Source organism: Papilio machaon, chromosome Z, assembly GCF_912999745.1.
Source record: "Papilio machaon chromosome Z, ilPapMach1.1, whole genome shotgun sequence".
Classification (NCBI taxonomy): Eukaryota; Metazoa; Arthropoda; class Insecta; order Lepidoptera; family Papilionidae; genus Papilio; species Papilio machaon.
The window spans coordinates 923,840-946,103 of record NC_060016.1 but is presented as its reverse complement, the minus strand read 5'-3'; the positions used below and the strand labels follow the sequence as shown (position 1 = coordinate 946,103).

The window sequence follows — 22,264 nt, the reverse complement described above, 5'->3', positions numbered from 1 at the left end:
ACCTTATGGTGGAACAATGTTTTTATTTAGTTTAATAAATACTTAAAAAGAATAATATATATTAGTATGGAAATAGACACGGCCATGACGTTAGTTTTACTGATATTTTCGCTTGAATAGTTTGATTTATTAAATAACAGAGTGAAAATGTTTATGCGAATAACTGTATTGATTATTTTCAACGCATCATCGTAAGTCTAAATTAAACTAAAAATATTAAATATTTCTGATATTTCGTATTCGGATATCCTAACGAAGTTTCTATACCTGAATTATTTTAAATAAATTAGCGATAGATTTCCCTATGGAATATATATACACGCTACTACAGTAAGCGTGACGAATTTGAAGTGATAGTCAATACGTGAACACGCATTCACGCTGTCGGAAACACGCTACGAATGCATAGTGAGAGTGTAAAACTGACAATTTTACTTTCAAAGTGAAACATCAATACTCTTGTGTCCCTCGGATAAAAATAATAAATAACTTATTTACTAAATTATCAGTACAGAGAAAGTGTGATAAAGTAATGATTGCTGGAATCTCCATAATTAATTTTCATTGTAGTGAATAATTGTTAACAAATTATAAATGAATCCACTTCAATGTGATCACTGTGTCCAACATACGCTCGAAAACATTAATCGGTGAAATTGGAGTATTAAATATGATAATAAACCTAAAACAAAACTCATTTAAATATATATTAATAATATACAACTGTAAATAAACCTTAAAGATTTGTTAACAGTTACATAACCAACTAAGAATTTAAAAGTCACATAATCCTACTTTAAGTTTCCATGGTATTTGTCTTTCTAATTTAGCATTCAATCGCAAACGGGATAAGTTTAAGAAGTTAACTTGTTTTTAGTTAGGCATTTTTTTTTATAGTTAATATTTATTTCAAATATCAACGTGTTATAGTAAGTTTAATTACCACCAAATAAAAACAATTTTAAATAACATGTCCCTTGCGCTATCAATACCCTTTTAAACCAGTTTTGTAGATCGAGAGACACGAAATCTCTACAATTAAAATTAATCTATCCATAGAGATGTATGAATAACCGCACGATTACCAACCTACAAATGAGTCAAGAGCATTTGTATAGGCATTAGCTTTAAATTAGAATTGAAGTTCGAACATCCGGCACAGATGAGATTATCAATAACCACATGGATACTGGAAGTCTGACTTAACACGTTCCGTACTACCAATTTGCCTGGTGAGTTAACTTTCATAGCAAAAAAACGTATCATGAAATGTGTTTACTGATAGTTTGTTAACACCAAATAACAAATTTTGCCGCGCATGTGAAGTGGCATTTGATTGGTACAGACGTTGTTATTAAAGTGATTGTTTCTAAATATCCACTCTAAGTCTTATTTGTTTAAATACTAGCTTTTGTCAGTTATTTCGTTAAATTAAAAAAAATAGCCTATGTTACTCAATGGTAATGTAACTTTCTAATGCCAAAAGAATTATTGAAATCGGTCGTGTATCTTTGGAGTTTATACGTTATACAAAAATACAAATCTTTCCGCTTTATAATAGTTCACAGTTCATTAGTGAGGTTTGAAGCGAGGTCAGTGAAGTCGCAAGACTTGTAACTGTCCTGAATGTCACGAGTTAGTACGCCAATAAGAGCAAAGTTCAAATGCATGCGGTACCTCACTCCCCTCCTGCCCCCTTCTATATCGATAACTTTACTCGGATCAGCATTCAGTGCAATAAATTCAATTCAACGCTCGGCCTTTGATAATGTTGCGCTAACAGATTGCAGAAACTTCCACATGCTTATAAAACACAACACATTATAAACAAAATCGGCGCATTTTGTATTAAGATCACGAATGACAATTAAACAATTCTAAAAGCCATCATACACGGACTGCTTCAAACAGTCCTGCGAAACCAATCTGCAAATTTCAAACGTGTATCCAATTCATTCAGGAATATTTTTAATTGTAGATGTACTTCAATTCAGTATATAGCAGAGGATTTAACATTACTGTCTTCCCCACGAACTCTTAAACACGCACCATGAACTAAACACTGACATGATGCAGGTCAACTCAGTCATCGCAGTGATGAAGTGTAAACCGATGTCTTACTAAACACTTCTGTTCAAAATTAACACTACAATTTGGATACGGTAACACATTTTTATAATAAAAACAAAAAAGCTCTCGACCAAGAGAGTTAGGCAAAGAAATTCAATCGTATTTCAGTGTTGATACTTATAACCCTGTCTTTTGATTTGGCACTTCGGTAATTAGTGTACTCTTCGACCCTAGGAGTCAACTAAAACGCCGGGCACCTACATTTGTAGAAAAACATATTGTTATTTTCATTACCTTTGAAAAGATCAATGTAACCATTTGTTTGAATTAATGTATTTCGGCAGTGGAATTACGCGAATATATTTTGAACACGTTAAAAAATAAAGGCAGTGTTTGTAAGGCATATTTCTGTTATGAAAACGTTCATCTTAATCGAAGTTTAATGGAATTGCATCGGAACGTGCTCGCCGTTTAATCCCGGTGCAAGTATTTACACGTCGACGTGCCGTTTATCAAGTAAATTATTCAAAATTAAAAACGTTGTTTTTTTTAAATCCATTTGTGATATAACAAAAAATTAAGAGCGCATTACATTATGAGATCAGCGAGGATTAATTGGAAACGTGTTGTTTTTTTAATAATATAAGGCAAACGAGCCAGGGGAAAAGAAATAACTGAAATTGCGAAGAGACCGCTGAGCGTAACTATCTACAATTGCAGATGCGTTGTCTACATTTAATCGAAGAAGAAGAAAACGCATTGAAAGATAATATTTCCCTTTCTTATGACGTCTCCTCTGCCGTCAAATTTACTTTCACTTCCCATACTTTCCTTATATGAATAGAGTGGAATGGGAAAAAGCCTCTACTATTGTTGTTGTAAAAAAATGTGAGTAAAAAGTACAAAAAATCACGGGTACAAGTCGTATTACAACCTCTTTTCAACCAATAAAGTGAAGCATGTCTTAGAAACAAATGAAAATGTATCAATATGTATAGTTGAAGAGAACGTTTAAAAACATTTCCACAGGATACCTGGACAGTATCTCCATACTCGTAATAAACGATTATAAAATAACAAACAACTGGCCATCGTAACGTAGACTATATTGAACTTTATCGCGGAGCAATTGAATTTTCATTTTAAAAGCAAAAGCTTTGACCAATCAAACTGTATCTGTTTGTTTCGACAGTCTATTAATTTCACTACCGCTCAAGTTATTTGTGTTGCACTGTAGTTCCATCGAAGTTGTGGCGGCAGTGGTTAAACCAACCGATAATTAATATCGGAAATCGAAAGTCAAATTAAACCCATTGTTAATTCACAACAATGTTGTAAATAAATTGTCACTGCAGTTTTTGATGAAGCGTAAAATATCTACGTTCTTGATGACATTTCAACTTTTAAAAATGGCAACATTCTGTTTAGTGATAAGACGTTTGACAACGTTTTGAATAATCTAACTGTGAGTGCTATTTCGTCTTTAAAATTAACTAGCTTTTACCCGCGACTCCGTCCGCGCGGAATAAAAAAAAAATGCACACAAAATAAAAAAGTTCCTATGTCCGTCTCCTAGTTCTAAGCTACCTACCCATTAATTTTCAGCTAAATCAGTTCGACCGATCTTGAGTTATAAATAGTGTAACTAACACGACTTTCTTTTATATATATAGATTTATAGATAACGATTAATTTAGTTACATTGTGTTTGGTTGATCGGTGACCAATATCAAACATCGTATGTAGAAATCTAATACAGTCGGCCATTTTGCTTCTAATCTTATCGTGGTTATTGCGCGGATGTTAGTATGGTCACTGATAAAGTATGGAATTCTACACAGTCGGTGCACTGTATTGTTATTCGATCACGATAAATGTAAGACATAAGAAGAAATCAAATTATTAAAAATTTCATAACATACCTTTACTCGAATTAATTTCTCCGAATAATACTACCGTGGACTTTCAATGTCTAAAACATAGTATATACATTGTGTTTACTTTTAAAAAAATGAGAGGAAATGTATTGGTTTAAGTGTTCCTGCAGTGAAAAAGTGTAATATATATAATGTATGTAAGAACATAATTACGAGATTAAGAGAGCTTTTGAAGGAAAATTTAATTTGTGTGTGAAAGCGCTTTGGGTAGTTTAAAATTTCCATTCGAATTATGTTCTTCCATTTTATAGGATAAGTTTATTGTTAATCTATTAAATTGCAATTCATACATTTCATCATTTTATTTACTTGTATATAATAAAATAGAAAAAATTAAAATGTTTCTTGAGAAAAAGCGGAGGATTCTATGACTTATATATTTTAATCCTCATACGTTACAAACAAAGTAAATCAACTTGACGAATTACAATCTATATTTGAGTTTGTGTTAGATGCAACGGACAGTGCTGTGATTCGGTCACTGTCTTTGTAAAGCACCGGAGGACCACTTATTGCCAATTGCCCGAATAAAGGCGACTTCCTCTGGTGTTATAATCAAATTATCCATCAGACGGATTATATATGTATTCATTTATATATACCATCTCATCTTCGGTGTTTAGAATTTGTATTATTTAGCAAAATATTTTGGAATCAACTTTGACAAGAATACTCATTTTATTTATATTAAAAAGTCTCATTAATAGAAAGAGGCCTTTACATCAATTAACTGCAAGCAATGCAAGTAAACAAAGCTATCTTATGTTAGTCTGTTCAAAGTTGCAAAGGTCTAATAAAAAATGTCAATAGCACTAACCAAATTTACTATCATTAAATTAATTATTAATGACTTCTAATATTAAAAACATTATTCTCCTACGTAAGTTATAAACGAGAATCTATATATTGACCTAGATTTAATATAAAATGTCTCATTTGGTAAGATTTGAAGGATTCCTCTTAATGATTGATACATATCACTATGTGGTAATATCCACAGAGAAGAGTTACATATGAAGAGACGTTAGGACACCTAATACTCGTAAGACTATATGACTCTTTTCGTCGTATAGATCGATCTATCAGTGATGATGACGACTGTACGTGGAGTCTGCATCTGATAGGTGGGCGGTAGGTGCGAGTCACGAAGGTCAGTAGTGCGCGAGCGCAGTTCGCAGCGTACAGTCGCCCAGTTGAGCGCGCGCCGACGCGGAAGTCGCACGAGTTGGCGCAAATCGACCGACTGTACCGACCCGGCATAACCTGGCACCTATGTACATCGTAAAATTCGAACTATGGTGTGACCGCAACCGTAGGTACCTCCGGGATCCAGCAGGTTGGCCATTGTTCCCACTTTATGACAATTCACGTGTTATTTCTTGCTGTTGGCGTTAGACCAAAGTTTTGAGGCAAAACGGTGAACACTTGAAATTATTTAACGTTTGTTTTGTGTGCGTCATGGTTAGTTACGGTTAAACGCGAGTGCTAGTGTAACACAAATATAATTATTAACAATTCATAGGAATATTCATGAGTATGTAGAGATAACAAGAGTTTAATATGATAGCGTTAATGAGGAAAGAAAACGTAAGAACAGGTAAATGTAATAATTATAATATGAATAGAGTAATATCCGCAATTAAATTTTTATCTTATAAAAAATCTAAATTAACACGTGAACAAACGAAATGTTCATTTTGAACGTAAGTAATTACCTACGAACAGAGCACAAAAACCTGAGGATCTTCATTAATTTAATCAATCTAAGATCACTCGAATTATAGATAATTTAATGTAGTCTAATCTCTAATTCTTTGACAACTAATAATTCATTAAATAAATCTCTGATGCTTTTATCTGATATGGATAAATTTAGGTAATGATCATGTTGTTTCCTGAAAAAAAAAAAAACTTGCTACTATTAAGGCGCTTAAAAGTCAGGACCAAGAACAACCAGGTCCTAGCTTTTAAGCGCCCAATATTCGGAAAACAATCATAATTTTTTGTCAATTTTTACGTATTTGAAAAATTATTTGATAGTTTGCGGTTATGTAATAAATAATTTTGTACTTGCATTGTATGCGTTGGTTAGATCTTATCAGAGGAAATCGTTGGAAATATATAATTACAGAATATCAAGGGCAAATAAAGCTTTAAAAATGTCATTTAAAATTAAATTAAAATTAAAATATCAATGATAGTTCCAATAATAAATGATAACCATTAAAAAAAGTTATTACAACAAAAATATATCGAACAAAATTCAAAAACTAGTTATGTAACGGGTCTTCGTCCAGTTTCGGCGCGGCTCGATGTTCTTAATGAGATGGAAACCTTTTAACGACACGTTTGTATCGCTTGAAGGATTAAAAAATAACCGTGTAACCCTCTTGGGTTTGAGGTTTGACCACAATTCAACTACGTTTCGCAAAGGCTTTATATTGTGATAAAGAAAACCGAATCCGACATCGTTTTAAATTTATTTTAGTTCCATTCGTAGACGCACAATTTACGCTAAAACTAGTAAATTCCAAAATATTTAAAATGAAAAACCTTTTCTTACATACATACCTATCCATGTTATAAAGTACTAGCTTTAGCCCGCGACTCCGTCCGTACGCATTAAAAAGCCCATGTGTTCTTCCAGACTATGTTCTACATCTGTGCCCAAATTTCATCAAGATCCGTTGAGCCGTTCTAGAGATGCCTTCAAACAAACATCCATCCATCCATCCATCTAAACATTCACATTTATAATATTAGTAAGATTACTTCACTTTACCTCATAATTTTTATTAGATAACCGAAACAAATGAAACAGCGTAAATTGACGACTTGAGTGGAACTAGACGTAATTCATCACAATTTAGGCGCAAAATTGAAATATAATAAATTATATTTCAATTGAAAAACTAAAGTCTCGTCTAATTTTTGCTTTCTTTTGCAATAATAACACATTTAGGTAGTTATATTTTCCATGTACATCACAAGAACATGTAACTAATTCAAGCTGTCCTAGATTGAAATCTTTCACATTACTTATTTCACGAATGAGTCATTATTTTCTTTTGTTTACCTTTGTACGTGACTTATCTTGTAAGCATTGATACAAGACGTGACATATCATTTAAGAAGTGAATTAGATGAAATTAATCGTACTAAATCTTACTAATATTATAAATGCGAATGTTTAGATGGATGGATGTTTGTTTGAAGGTATCTCCGTAAAGGTTCAACGGATCTTGATGAAATTTGGCACAGATGTAGAACATAGTCTGAAAGAACACATAAGCTACTTTTAAAGTCTTTTAAGATAGTAATACTATAAATTAGAAGTTACCAAATTAGGATAATAGTATTTCAAGAGGATCACGCTATAATTGCAACGAAACAAACCCAGATAACCATAACACTACAAAATTTTATCGATGGAATGTAAGTTGTATAGTACAATTATTAACGCTGTCTTTTGAAAGATAATGAGCGGAATGGCAAAACAATCGTAATACAAGTGTAACGACAGTTGAGATCACCTTCAAATAAATTTAGATAATTATCAAACAAATGTTATTTTATTGATATTTATCGTTCGCATGCAAATTTTAGATTCTATTTTAAAATACTTTTATTCAACGTGACGTTATATGCTAATAAACGCTCTGGGTTTTTCCGCATTATTAAGGTCGTCATTATTATTTGCTACGTCTTCTGACATTTATCGTAAATAATTTTGCGCTTCTACAATAATTTGACAATAAATATTACATCATACATCTAGAAATGTCTACACAGACGTTTAAAAATAAATCACGAACTACTTCTATGGTTCTGTATTATTAAGAGACCTGATAGCGTTGCAAAATTTTATTTTTAATCTAAGGAATTAAGTAAACAATGGCACGACAAATTTAGCACTTAACGGCCATCACGCATTTTATTTTTTTAATTTCGTTAAAATTGAGAAATAAAATGATCTGATATTGTTTAATATAGAAAGCCAAAGAAAGTATTTTAAAACTTATGGAGTTTAAAAAATGTGCGGTTTGTCAAAGGTAGAAATAATTTCTATTGGAACCAAAATACAGCACTTAACTAAAAAGGAGTGTCAAAATTATTTTAACCAAAAGTTTCATGCCATGCTTTGCTACTCCGAAGGCTTAACTTGTCCAAGAATTTGTAAGGTATTTTACAAAGAGAGCCTTTCCGTTTTCTAGCTCTTGCCACTTTATTACTGGACATTGCTTTTAGAAATCTTTTGGTGAAACAAAACATAATTTTTTTATTTATAAATATAAAATCTTCAGTCTGGCCAAGTACTTAATGTCAAGTCTTACTATAGGGTCCGAGCCCAAGCCCCAAAATTACTTCGAATAGAAGAATTCTGAACATATAACTAACATCTAAATTACCATCTCTAAATCTAATGCTACACTGAGCTACTTGAGTCTAAATAAACTATTAAAATCATAATAAGCACCTCTCATTGTGACAATATTATTATTGAAATGCTGCAATCATAGCTTACAACTTTGTTGCCGAGTGTACATTGACAAAGCCTCCTATGTGTGCTCTGTTAAGTGTAAATATAAAGCCTCTGTTGTGCTCGTCACACAACATGGCAGAAATGTGAGGCAGAGAAGTACTGTACTAACACAAATATTTGTGACAAGCGCAATCATATCGTCATCGACATTTTTTATTATTTGTGTAGCGAGCGTAAAATACACCAAAAATCTCATACTAATTTTGACATAATTGACAGATTAACGGCGCGGGGTGTGTTAGCTGTACAGCTATACTTCACTCCCTTACTTTTCCTACTACCCTCGTGTGAAACTAGCATTAGTGCATTGGTCACCCAAAGCGGCACTCTCAAGGTGGTTTTAAGAAATAAGATTCAGTATAAACAAACAAAGAAAACCGTAGCAATGTAAACAAATTAAATACTTAGAACGGACAAATGACATCATCATTTATGTTTACCCTTTAAAATGTGTACAATGTTAACGTAGTTTTATATGGAATTATGATGAGATATTAACCTATCTTAAGATACCTTATCCTAAGCAGTGGAAACTCAAACGGTTTTAGAATGCTTTGTCATATTCAGACAGCCTTTGTAGCACAGATCTTATAATGTTCAAATTTCTGTACGAATTCCCGGAATATGTACAAAGTTTAATTATTTATTGTTCAATTCACACACATATAGCTTTACCGAGAAATATTCAGACCCTCTTCATACATTTCTATGTAAATATTCTGTGGCAAATTTACACTGAAAAATACTATCTGAAAAATTAGTAAATCGTTGTATATTACTGAATAATTATATTGTAATAAATATAATATTAATATTATTTGTGGAACTGAAATGGGAATATTTTTTTTTTTAAATTAACACCCAATAAATAAAAACCCGGTAACTATTTAAATCTTTTATTAAATTTTTCACTATAAACATAATAATGGCAATATTCTAATGATAAAAAATAGAGAATCTATGAAGTTGAATTAATGATCGAAGCTTACATTATTATTGAACGAAACAGAAACTGTGCATCTGTTAAATGTCGAAAGTTGTTTAATAATAGAACTCGAAATTACATTCAACCATATATTTGTTAGTTATTTATCTAAATTACTCCAGACGTATTTTAGTGGTATTAAAAACGGTATTAAGTAATAAAAAGTCAGAAAGTAGTCATAAATTTGTGTCACTTATGTGGTGAAAGCACAAAAATATGTGCAGCATAATATAGTTTATTGCAACGTTAACCTTTCTAATATAGGCCACACACGTTAGGTTTTGCATGACAGCTTTGCTCTTATATGCATAAATTACAAACCCTAGCGTGTGTGGCAAAACTGTACATTTACGTTTTGTGTACGATAAGACTCTGTTATCCCTGACGGTTACCTATACCTGCGTGGTTATAACCTAACCTAACGTGTGTGGTATGCATTAAGGAAATAAATCCTACAGTTTGTGATTGTGACGCATCCCTCTTGCATCCAATGTATTCGAGTTGAATCATTTCTTTAGAATGAGCGGATTTATAACGAATCAACATAACCAGAGAATTTTAACTTTCAACTGTTATATAGCGTAGGTTTCCACACTTATCGTAGGACGTATGGTTATTTCTGTTTTTCCAAAGAGAATATATATTTTACTACCGATGTTTCTCTGGGTACAACATGTTGGAATAAAAAAAAATATGGTCTCTCAGGAAGACAGGTTTTTAAATATGTATGTAATGCTACAATTAAGAATTTAAAGAACATACCTAGCTATGATTAGTATTAACTGTAGTATTCTTATACTAAATCTTAGCGACTTATACACATTTTAATATTTATTGGGGTTATTTCGGCCTTATTTCCGTATTATTTAACAAATTAACACTAAAATTATCATAAATACTTCTATATAATAAACTATTTAAGATTATACTTAGTTTTTCAACATTATTTTCCGACCCTTTTCCGCCTATTTTTAGCGGGAGCCTTTCGCGTCCATCTTCTTTCTTTCCACACATTCATACATTACTTCAATTAACATTTCTTTATTCATTTAATTTTAATCTTTGTAAACAAAATTAAATAAAAAAAAAACATGGCAACAAATAATTGTTTGTGTAGTTTTTTCATTCAAATATGTTACCATTACCAGATCAACATAATGGTTTGGGACATATCGCAAGATATGTAAAATAACATATTTTTTTACAGTTTAATCATGAAAAGCTTAGTGTTATACCGAAATATATGCAAAATTTCAAAATATCGATATTATTTTTATCGAATAAGATATTTATCGAGATAGATACGGTATTGTGGAAGATCTATGTCCAACAGTGGGCAAATGCTGGTGATGAATAATTTCGATTTGTGGACGATGAAGACAGGTGAACCATGGCTCAAGTCGTGAGGACATAAAGATTACATAACGCAACGATGTTTGAAACAAAAAAGTCACGGGCACTCGTTTTTACGACTCTATGATGTAATCTTTATTATTTTTAACGATGTGTTTAACACTTCGCGTGTTTTCTTGACAGCTCCTCGAAATTTGTGAACTACTAGAAGGGTCAATAATTAAATAAAACCACAACTGTATTCTGATCTGAGCGTGTCTTTATTTTTAACTCGCGGTCCGTATACATTACCACGCTAACCAAACCATAGTGCGATCTAATAAGAACACTACGCCATCTAACGACCTAAGTGATTACAATATGTGAGTTGCATCTTGAACATAGCGCCCACCAAGGACATTTAGTGGAAGAATGTCCTTGATAATATGCCAATGATTATAAACATGCCGTTGATTTAGATTTGTGATACATTATTTTTTATAAAGTTTATTGACAATATTACGCATAAGAGACAATTGAACATGTTGAAATTAACCAATACTTTATATAATGATTACAAACTAGTAAGAAAAATAAGATGCAAAAAAAATAATAATAAAAAAGAACATGATTTAAGAAAAGTACTATGTCATTCTTCGAATACTGGTAAAATACACAGTTTATTAGTTGGCCTTTTTATAATACTAGATGATTTTGTGCGCAACGTAACTACACGAGTGATTTTATCATCACCGGGATGTTTCTCTATAATACGACCCATCAACCAACGACTAGGAGGCATATCGTCTTCTTTTATAAGAACGATATCACCAATCTTTGGTTCTTGAGCCTTGGACGACCATTTATAACGATGCATTAAATTGCTTAAATATTCTTGAGACCAACGTCTCCAAAATGATTGCAACATCCTCTGAACAAATTGCCATCGTGTTAGAGAATGAACATTTGAACTTTCGTAATTAGTGTACTCTGGTATTGAAATTATAGGTTCACCGATTAGAAAGTGTCCTGGGGTCAATGGTATTGGTTCTCCAGGATCATTAAGATTCATAACACTTATCGGTCGCGAATTCAGGCAAGCTTCGACTTGGGTAAGAAGTGTTGTAAGCTCTTCATAGGTAAGTGACGCATCACCAATAACCCGTTTGAGGTGAAACTTTGTTGATTTCACTCCCGCTTCCCACAAACCACCGAAGTTGGGAGCATGTGGGGGAATGAAATGCCATTCAGTGTTATTCGCCTCTAAATGTTGTGCTATAGAAGTTTGATATGGCGCGAGTCGCTGTAACTCTCTCGAAGCGCCTACAAATGTAGTGCCGTTGTCACTATAAAGTTTGGCACAATGACCACGTCTAGACACAAACCGTCTAAAGGCCGCTAAAAATGCTTGCGTACCCATGTCACTGACTACTTCTAGATGTAAAGCGCGCGTAGACATACAAACAAACAAACATATGTAGCCTTTATATGAATGATGACCACGACCCTTTGTTGTCCTTACGTTTATAGGACCTGCGTAGTCAACACCACTGTGCAAGAACGGTCTCGACGGGTTACATCTGACAGACGGAAGGTCACCCATTATTTGGGCCTTGGTACTGGCTCTTTGCTTAGCACAGGTCACGCATTTGTTAATGTGCCTTTTAACTAAATTTCTTGCTCCAAGTATCCAGTAGGCTGATCTTAAATAGTTTAGCATGAGCTGGTTACCACCGTGTAGTGTCTTGATGTGAGCGTCGGCTACTATTAAGCGAGTAAGATGTGCGTTGTTTGGCAATACTATTGGATGCTTCATCTGTTCGTCTAGCGAAGATTTCTCTAGTCTACCCTTTACTCTAATCAAACCGTTTTCGTCTAAATAAGGGCACAATGACTTTAACTTACTTTTCTTTAGCCGTAATAACCCTTTGTCTTGCAATTGTACATATTCATCCTTAAAAGTATCTTCCTGTGTTCTTCTTATACAGCATTCTAATGCCTTTTCGAGTTCTTTTTTCTGTAAATAGTCAGTATCGTTTTTACCTTTATTTTTAAATCGACGACAATATGCAATTACTCGTAGTAGTTTTGATAACGAGGAATATCTTTCAAAAGTTTGAAATATATCACCATCCTTGCTGGAAGCTACAACAGCATAAACTTTTAATGTTTGCTCTAAGTCCGTTTTCAGAACATCTTGCTTTTTATAAATAATGGTTGAACTAAGAAAAGTTGGTCCAGAAAACCAAAGGGAATTCTCCACAAGCAAACTGGGTAAAAGTCCTCTTGATGCACAGTCTGCCGGGTTTTCCGTCGTTGACACGTGGAACCATTGAGATGGTTGCATTGAAGTCAATATCTCAGATGTGCGATTGGCCACGAACGTTTTCCATCTGCTTGGGTGACTATTTAGCCAAGCTAAAACAACAGTAGAATCTGTCCAAGCAAAGATTTTATTCGTTGAAATCTGCAATACCTCCGCCGTTTCCATCAATAATTTTGAAAGGAGTACTGCCCCACACAATTCCAAACGAGGAATGCTGATCTGCTTTATAGGGGCAACTCTAGTCTTTGCAACTAACAAGGCAATTTTGACCTTGCCTGTGACATCCGTCATTCGCAAGTATACCACCGCTGAGTAGGCTGCCTTAGAGGCGTCACAAAAACCATGTAGCTCACGGTCATCGTTGGAGTTCGTGCCAAGCCAGCGTGGAATGGCGATCTGGGTAAGATGAGACAATTCCTGTCGGTAAGTATTCCATTCTTGTTTCAACTCAGGATTTAATTCTTCATCCCACTCAATTCCAGCGAGCCATAATTTTTGGATAAATATTTTTGCTATCACTACACTCGGAGCTAGCCATCCTAGAGGATCGAACAAACGTGCTATATTTGAAATTACAGCTCTTTTTGTTACAGGTGCAGTCGTCTGCGGTGGAAGATTCACCGTATACTGGAATGCATCTATGCTGCGGTTCCAAGATAGTCCTAAAATTTTAATTACATTGTCTATTTTATGTTCTATTCCCTTATCTTCTATGTCCTTATTATTTTTTTTTTCTTGTTGGCTTGTTCTAGTTTCCATTTCCGTACATTGATCTATTTGTTTTTGACCTCCTTGTTGTTGAACTATTTGCTTTTGATCTAATTGATTTTGTATTCCTTTCCTCTCTGCTTCATTTATCTTATTTATAATTTCCTCATTATTACTGTTCCACTTTTGCAATAAAAATCCCCCCTTTCCTAACAATTCTGTCATTTCCTTATAAATTGCTAGTCCTTCTTCTACATTACAGCATCCAGTCATCAAATCATCCATGTAAAAGCAATTTAAAATCTTCTCGGCTGCTAGCGGATATATTTTACCTTCATCGTAAACAATCTGGTGAAGTGTTCTGACTGCCTGGTAAGGAGCTGAAGTGGTTCCAAACGTTACTGTCAGCAATTCGTAATCCCTTATTTCTTTATTTGGACTATCACGCCAGAGTATTCGTTGGTATTTGGTGTCCTCATCAGCTATCCTTATCTGACGGTACATTTTAACAATATCTGCCACTAGACCAATAGGATGAACTCTCCATCTCAACACAGTATGTCTCAAATCTGCTTGCAATGATGGACCGGCTATGAGTGTATCATTTAACGAAACACCTGACTTATATTTTTCCGATGCATTGAAGACTACCCTTACCTTGGTAGTTGTTTTGTCATTCCGTATCACTGCATGGTGAGGTAAGTATACAGCAACATCCCCTTTATTATCATTTACAGGTCTCATGTGATCCAATTGTAAGTATTCTTTTATTACACTAGTGTACTTTTCCTTTAGCTCCTTGTCCTTTTCTAACCTTTTTTCTAATGATTTAAATCTTATTTCAGCTACGGAACGAGTATCTTCAAATTGAGGGTCCTCAATGCGGAATGGTAATCTTACTACGTATCTACCATCTTCTCGTCTTGAGGTAGTAGCGGCATAAAATTCTTCACATTTTTGTTCATCTGGGGTAAGTATCCTTTTATTATTAATTTGTTCTTCAATTTCCCAGAATCGCTTGAGAACATCTTCTTCTCTTATTTGTGTATGCATTACATTAATATTATTGTGTGTGAAGTTAGAATTTTCATTTGAATTATTTACAGCACCTGATAAGATCCATCCGAAATTGGTGTTCTGCGCGATCAAGTTACTTGATGGACTTCTCCTTATGCCTTCCTTTAGAATGCAGCTGTAAGCATCAGCTCCTAATAAAATATCAATTTTATTAGGTTGGTTGAACTGGGGATCGGCTAGATCATTACTTGATATATTGATACATTTTAAAATATCTTTATTTATGCTCTGTTCCGGCAAATAAGACGTAATTTTCGTCAACACGTAAGCTGTTACTTGTAAATTGAAGTGCGGATCTATCCGAGATTGAATTTTTATTTGTACCATGTACCTTGCAACAGTTGAACTATTACCTAAGCCAGACACAATTCCTTGAATTGGAATTTTAGGAAGTCTTAGGTATTGAACTGTGGCCTCAGTGATTAAGCATGCTTGAGAGCCTTGGTCAAGCAATACTCTTACCAACTGAAAGTCACCCCCCTTGGACTCTGCTTTAACCAGTGCTGTAGCTAATAAAACCTGTCTAGTTCTTGGTACTTTATTGGTAGATAAACACGCAACAACATGATCAACACTAGCCGAAGAGCTAGCATCAACAGTCATCACATTAGCTCGTATATCCTGATCTTTCTTTACGGACTCACCACTTGGGTGTAGTAAAGAATGGTGCCGTTTTAAACACACTTTACAATTTGTCTGTTTCTTACAATTGTAAACACTATGATTGCTACCCAAACAATTAAAACATATGTTATGTTTTACAACAAAGTCCCGTCTTGAGTCAACTGGTTGGTTCGCGAACTTCTTACAGAAACACAATTTGTGTGTCTCAGAGCAATATTCACAGCGAATCTTGCTTGAACTTGTCGTTACCATTGCCTTAGGAACATGGGACCTGGTGACCTGATGAACCTTGTTTGGCTCTATCCTTTCAAAGGCGCGAAAACGATTCTCTAAAAAGGTGGCAAATTGTTCGTAGGTAGGTAATTCATTAATATCGTTACTATTTGTAGTTAACTCCCATTGTTTCCGAGTTTCGGGATCAAGTTTAAAAGTGACTATGTGAATGATGATAATATCCCATGTAGATACATCGACATTTAAATTAGTAAGCGCACTAAGACAATCATTTGTTGTGTCGAGCAACTCTTTGAGACCAGCGGCAGACTCAACTAACATACGCTTTTGACTAAACAATCTTTTTAGAATACAATTTGAGAGATATTTTTTATTACTATAGCGTTTTTCTAACTTGGCCCAACACTGGGCGTAATTCAAGTCAGAAATTTCTTTATGTCTTACAAATTGTTCTGCTTCGCCCGTAAGGTGCGATTTTAAGTAATGCATCTTTTCTACATTGTCTAAACTCTCATTTTTATCTACAAGGCACAAAAATAAATCCCGAAATGTCGTCCATTCGCTATATTTACCACTAAATGTGGGTATAGTGATTTTAGGTAACTTAACTGAACCCTTGCACTTGGAAGTATCATTTGAACCAGTTTTTTCTGACAAATTGACCGACCTACATTTATTCAACAATGATTTGAGTAAACACTTATAAGTAATATATGACTCTTCCGTGCTATCATACATGTCTACCAATGTTTTACATTCTTCAGCTTTGAACCTTTCATGTAATTTAGTATTGTTTTCTTTAAACCGTGCCCAATCGTTTTCTAATAATTCAAGTCTTGTTTCCATATATTCTACGGTTAACCTATCCTTGGGACTCTTTTTAAAATTAGTGAAACCTCTTTGTATGACATTCTGAATGTCCTTTAAAACATTAACTAAACCCTCCATTATAATATTTTGTATACAAAAATCTTTACACTAAAATTATTTGAACAGTCGAGATTGATCTAATAAGCAATAAATATTAAATACAGCAAACTACAACTAAGTTTCTAAAGCAAACAAATAGAATACTTTATATTATACACATGTAAAATATGAAAATGATTATAAGCAACATAAATTTAAAATAATGCAAAAACGTTTACAAGTGTTTAAAAGGTAAGTTTACTACCCGCAGAAATCGGGCATTTGTTCGCCGTTCCTTCGTTTTTGTATAAAATTACACTAAGTCTAACATGCACACAGTATTATAACTAAAACAATTAACAACTAAAATCTACTAATTTAAAGTTCAAACGAAGTTACTAAGTTCTATTTCTTCAACAATTTTCTAAGTTAAAATCTTCATGTATATAAGGTTCAAAATCTCTTGATCTAATTCACGTGCACTATTTATTGTATGTATTAAATTGTACTTACAGTTGCACTTCACTGACTCACTCACTCTGTGATTGATATGCGTCACGTCCAAGTGTCGGGTGGCGCCCTCTGTGACGCCCGTTGACCTTGTCTTGAACTCCACCGGTAGGCGCTTGTGAACTGCTACCTCCTGGCGATGACGCGTACTCCTTTGCAGCGATCCACTGCGAGTACACGCTGGTGTGGCCAAATGAGCCACGAATCCAAACAATACCGGGAACAATTCGGCTCGTTCAGGACCAAATGTTTAACACTTCGCGTGTTTTCTTGACAGCTCCTCGAAATTTGTGAACTACTAGAAGGGTCAATAATTAAATAAAACCACAACTGTATTCTGATCTGAGCGTGTCTTTATTTTTAACTCGCGGTCCGTATACATTACCACGCTAACCAAACCATAGTGCGATCTAATAAGAACACTACGCCATCTAACGACCTAAGTGATTACAATATGTGAGTTGCATCTTGAACACGATGTTTTACAAGATATTTGTATCTATGACCTTTTTAAACGAGTGCTACCTATAAACCTTATCGCGAAATTATTTATTTTATATATGTACGTATTAAACACTGAAAGCAATAAAATCTGCATATAAACTTATAAGACCCTTTAATTATAAAAAAAGATTGTCACATTTACAACAAAACATGTCTTTGGCTTTCCTCTATCGAAACACCTTTATAGCAATATACTGCTATCTTTGTTTTCTTCAAGATAATAAGAGGGATGATAATATGTTTTTGTAAGAATTAGTACAAAGGAAACCCACGGCAAAACAGAAATGTATAATTAAACTATTTATCAAAGAAAAAAATACTTGAAATATTAGTAAAAATGACTCGAATTAATGAATAACTATCCCGAATTAAGAATTTTAATTAGTCATTTGTTTAATAGAATACGCCTTTAACTTAAAACAGACGTAAATGATTATTATTTATGTTTTTTTACAATTGTAATATTTCTAATTATTATAATTTAAAATATATACTATCTTAACAACGATATAATAATAACTAGCTTTTACCCGCGACTCCGTCCGCGCGGAATAAAAAATAGAAAACGGGGTAAAAATTATCCTATGTCCGTTTCCTGGTTCTAAGCTACCTGCCCACCAATTTTCAGTCAAATCAATTCAGCCGTTCTTGAGTTATAAATAGTGTAACTAACACGACTTTCTTTTATATATATATATATATATATATATATATATATATATATATATATATATATATATATATATATATATACATATATATATATATATATATATATGTATATATATATATATAGATTATAGATTAATTTGGAAAGTATATTCACACCAGTAAAATGTTTTTTAAAAAAATGTAAATTTATTTAAATAAAGATTCATTTCGAATACCATTTCATTTATTTTAGACTTAACCGAGCTTATGAAATTAATAATTTTATACAATTAAGTCTAAGTAAATGTATTTATTTAAAGATCCTAGTTACGCGCAGAACTTTGCAAACTATTCTACAAGTTTGTTACTTCTACAATCTCTTTGAGTTTGTAACATGCCTTGCTGACAGAATAGAACTCTTTACCTAATTAGTAAAGTCTTAATTCTACCACGTCTTTGTGACCTAAAGATATATCAGTGAAATCATTAATAAAATAAAAAATTAAGATTCAATTATTTAATTTTTTTTTTAAAGCATTAGATTTAACCAATCACGATAAAACTATATTGAACGATAACAATGTGACTAACTATAACTTTCAAAGTCGTTAAGTCGCCACTAAGGAATTATTTAGGTAACCTTTAGCTTATGTGATAGTATTTAGAATAACTGCATTACTTTTAAATTGAAATTTAGAAAACACTAAGGAATTCGGCGAGCGTCGTGATCGGCGTGAACGATAAATCCATAGCGACGCACCGAATCTAAAATAACTTGAGACATGTTGTAATTAGCATAGCGGAGAGACGCCTCAAGGGTAATATCTTCCGATGTTGATACAAATTCACGCATTATAAATATTTTTATAAATATTGTAGACAAAAGATGTGTTGTTTTTTTGGTTTTCTAAATGAACATACACACAAAGCGAAATGAAGACAAGTTATCTTCAATGACTAATATGAAGTATGTTATAGGTAAAAGAAGTTAAAACGATGTAAATAGCAAGTTGCATGAAATATCGACAAATGTGAGATAGTAATTTTACAGATAGGTACGTAAAGAGAAATATAAAAATGTGAGTTGTAGAATAAATTGACAAAAACATAAGCATTTACTTGATAGAAGGTAAAAAAGGGTCAACAATAGAACGCAGTCGCGTTATCATTATCAGTTCGATAGCCTTGCTAAAATCAGTGTCGGTGCTCCGACGAGCTGTGAATGGCCAACACCTCGCTACATATCTGATAAGAGAGACGATAACGTGCCTGCGCGAAGTTGACTCACAACGGTGCAAGCTGTTGCCCACTGTGGAATTTACATTTAATGTTTTAATAACGTTAAAAACACATTGTTTGCACAAACAGGAATATCTTCAAGATCACGTATGTATGTCTTCTAATATGTATTACTGAATTTAAGTGCCAACCATCGTTTGGGGTTTCAAACGATTTTAAGCGCGACAGTTAGTTACTTAGAAAGGGGTGAAATTATGTTAGGCTCTATCATTGTCATTATACGAAATAGATATCGCGTCTTTTTTTTGTATCCTGAATGAATCCTATGTTCCTTGGATCCAATATCCGTGTATATTAAATAAGCGCGTACCATCTTCCTACTACATCAACACTTAAAATAATTTGAGATCGTGTTTCAGCGCTACTTTATCCAAAAAATAAATAAACGACAATGTTTTTGTTACAGAACAGACGTGATACGATGGTGACATGAGGCGTTCGCATCAGTAGTATGCGTGGTCCAGCGCTGTGGGTAACGTACGCGCTTCCAGCGCTGGTCGCGCTGCTGGCATGCAGCACCGCTCAGCCTGCGCCAACGCTTTGCGATGACGACGCCTGTCGCTGCGACCCCTTCACGCGGCTCATATGCAACTGTACTCGCGATTATGACGTAAGGATACCGCTAAATTTATAGTCAGGCTAATACCCTAAAAAAGGATTACACGAACTAGAAACGTACCTACTCCTATGTGTTAAGGGCATGAGTGATTATTTTTTTAGTCTAAAGATAAGCAAGTTAAGTTGAAGTAATCTGAACAAATGAACATTACACCGCATATTGGAATATCTTTCATTCTAAAATGTAATTACTGGTTGTTGCAACATTAATACTTCTCAACCATTGTAAGTTCAAAACCTCAGTAACAATTGTCTCAATTTTGGTATATAAGTGACATCAATATTTATCTATTTACTAAAAAAAAACAACAACAAAAAAGTATATAGTATACAAATTTTATATTCTCCAATAGCAAGTTTTCACATTAAGAAAATTTATAAAGTTTAAATTGTATTAATTAATATTTACAGTTCACATTTGTTCTGTCCGCTAAACTAAGTTAAGAAACATTCCGACTAAGAGTACCGCAACAGTCTTTGAACTAAGTTACTCTCCTGATGTTTAAAGTAACCACAGTCGGATTCTCACAAAGCGACTTCTATTAGTAGTGTGAAGGTCTTTGGATGTCCATTTAACAAATGTCGACAATTTTGTATCCGGTGACGTGTGTTTATTTCAGGAGGTGACGCTGCGACCGGACGGGCCGTACCGCGTGCCTTCCACAGCGTCCGGCATCGTGATCGACGGCTGCAGCAGAGTTCACTTCCTCTCGGACACGATACGTGGCCTCATCCATCTCCGCAATGTGGAGATCAGGAATGTCGCTCACGTCGTTATTAATGAGCGTGCCCTCGCATGGTCACCGTTTTCGCGTGACAGTGAACTGAACCCCGGACTTCGCATAGCTATCCATAACAGCACCATCAATGAGATTGGCTCGCACGCGGTACAAGGTCGGGTCGACGACATTACGATAACCAACAGTCGCATCAGTAACCTAAAGCCCTTCGCTTTTTCTAGTCTATCAGGAGTCAAAAACATAGAATTAAGTAATAACATATTTGATAACATCGAAATACAAGCATTCAAAAAATTCTCAACGTTAAATTTTGTACTGCGAGGCGGTGAGATCGGATTCATTCCAAGCAGATTCCTATCGGACGTGGAAGTCACCAATTTGTTCCGAGTAGAGGGCGTTACCATCGAACACTTGTCGAGTTTGGCTTACCTCGTTCATTCACCAAAGAGAGTCCTCATTGAAAGCAACAAAATTGATACCATGGACGGTGATGGGTTTCATTTAGTATCTCAGGGGCCAATTACTTTTAGAAATAATTCAGTGAAAACTTTAAAAAAGGGTGCATTGTTCGGGTTTAGTGTGGATTTGGACGTGCTGTCCACATTCGGTCGGCAAGAGTTGTTGTTAGATAATAATACAGTGACGGACTTGATGCCATCGTCTCTTATATTTAATCGGTCCAGTTTGACTTTACGTGTTGATGGTTTGAACATTAATGTGACGTGTAGTTGCGCGTTGGCGGAGCAGTGGCGCGACATGCTCAAGGAGCAGGGGGGCATAATCAGCTGCTGGTACGAACTGGAGAAACATTTCATATCGTTACCGACTTACGTGAACAGCAGATGTGGAGCGTTCAAACAGAACTTTTGGATATATGTCGTCGTGGGTGTGATATTAGTTGTAATCGCGGCGGCCATTACGATATTTTTTATTGTGAAGCACGAGAACGAAAAGAAGAAAAAGTTACAGATAGTAATGCCCGACGGTAAGACGTACAGGGAGACGGAGTTCCATATAGTGGTAGAGAGAGCTGAGCTCCTTACCACAGACCTATGACCAAGAAACAAGTGCTTATTTAATAAGGAAAAGTTTTTTGGTGTAGCTATTATGGATAGTCATCTAAGATTCCAGTTTCTCTTCTACCTCAACGTACCGTCAGAGAGAAATGTGCCACGTTTAGTAAATATGTTGATCAGT

The 22,264-nt window shown here is 34.2% G+C and overlaps 2 protein-coding genes across 4 annotated transcripts in view; one reads left to right on the top strand and one right to left on the bottom strand.

Annotated features, from left to right (window-relative positions):
• Positions 1-22,264, bottom strand: part of LOC106715876 (E3 ubiquitin-protein ligase MYCBP2) — a 95,359-nt gene that overhangs the window by 52,932 nt on the left and 20,163 nt on the right. The gene's annotated exons all lie outside the window — the stretch shown is intronic.
• Positions 5,157-22,163, top strand: LOC106715930. Of its 3 annotated transcripts, none has more exons than XM_014509321.2 (3): positions 5,157-5,343; positions 20,116-20,319; positions 20,948-22,163. In XM_014509321.2, the coding sequence occupies exons 2-3, from the start codon at positions 20,161-20,163 to the stop codon at positions 22,121-22,123; spliced, it is 1,335 nt and encodes a 444-aa protein (XP_014364807.2). In that variant the 5' UTR covers positions 5,157-5,343; positions 20,116-20,160; the 3' UTR covers positions 22,124-22,163. The 3 variants fall into 3 exon arrangements, with proteins under 3 accessions (XP_014364807.2, XP_014364805.2, XP_014364806.2); XM_014509319.2 differs by having other exon boundaries at positions 5,157-5,604; XM_014509320.2 differs by lacking the exon at positions 5,157-5,343 and adding an exon at positions 19,680-19,796.

Coding starts and splice junctions, on each gene's coding strand:
- LOC106715930 (XM_014509321.2), top strand. CDS start 20,161: ATGCGTGGTCCAGCGCTGTGGGTAACGTACGCGCTTCCAGCGCTGGTC. Junction 20,320..20,947: donor ACTGTACTCGCGATTATGAC/GTAAGGATACCG, acceptor TGTTTATTTCAG/GAGGTGACGCTGCGACCGGA.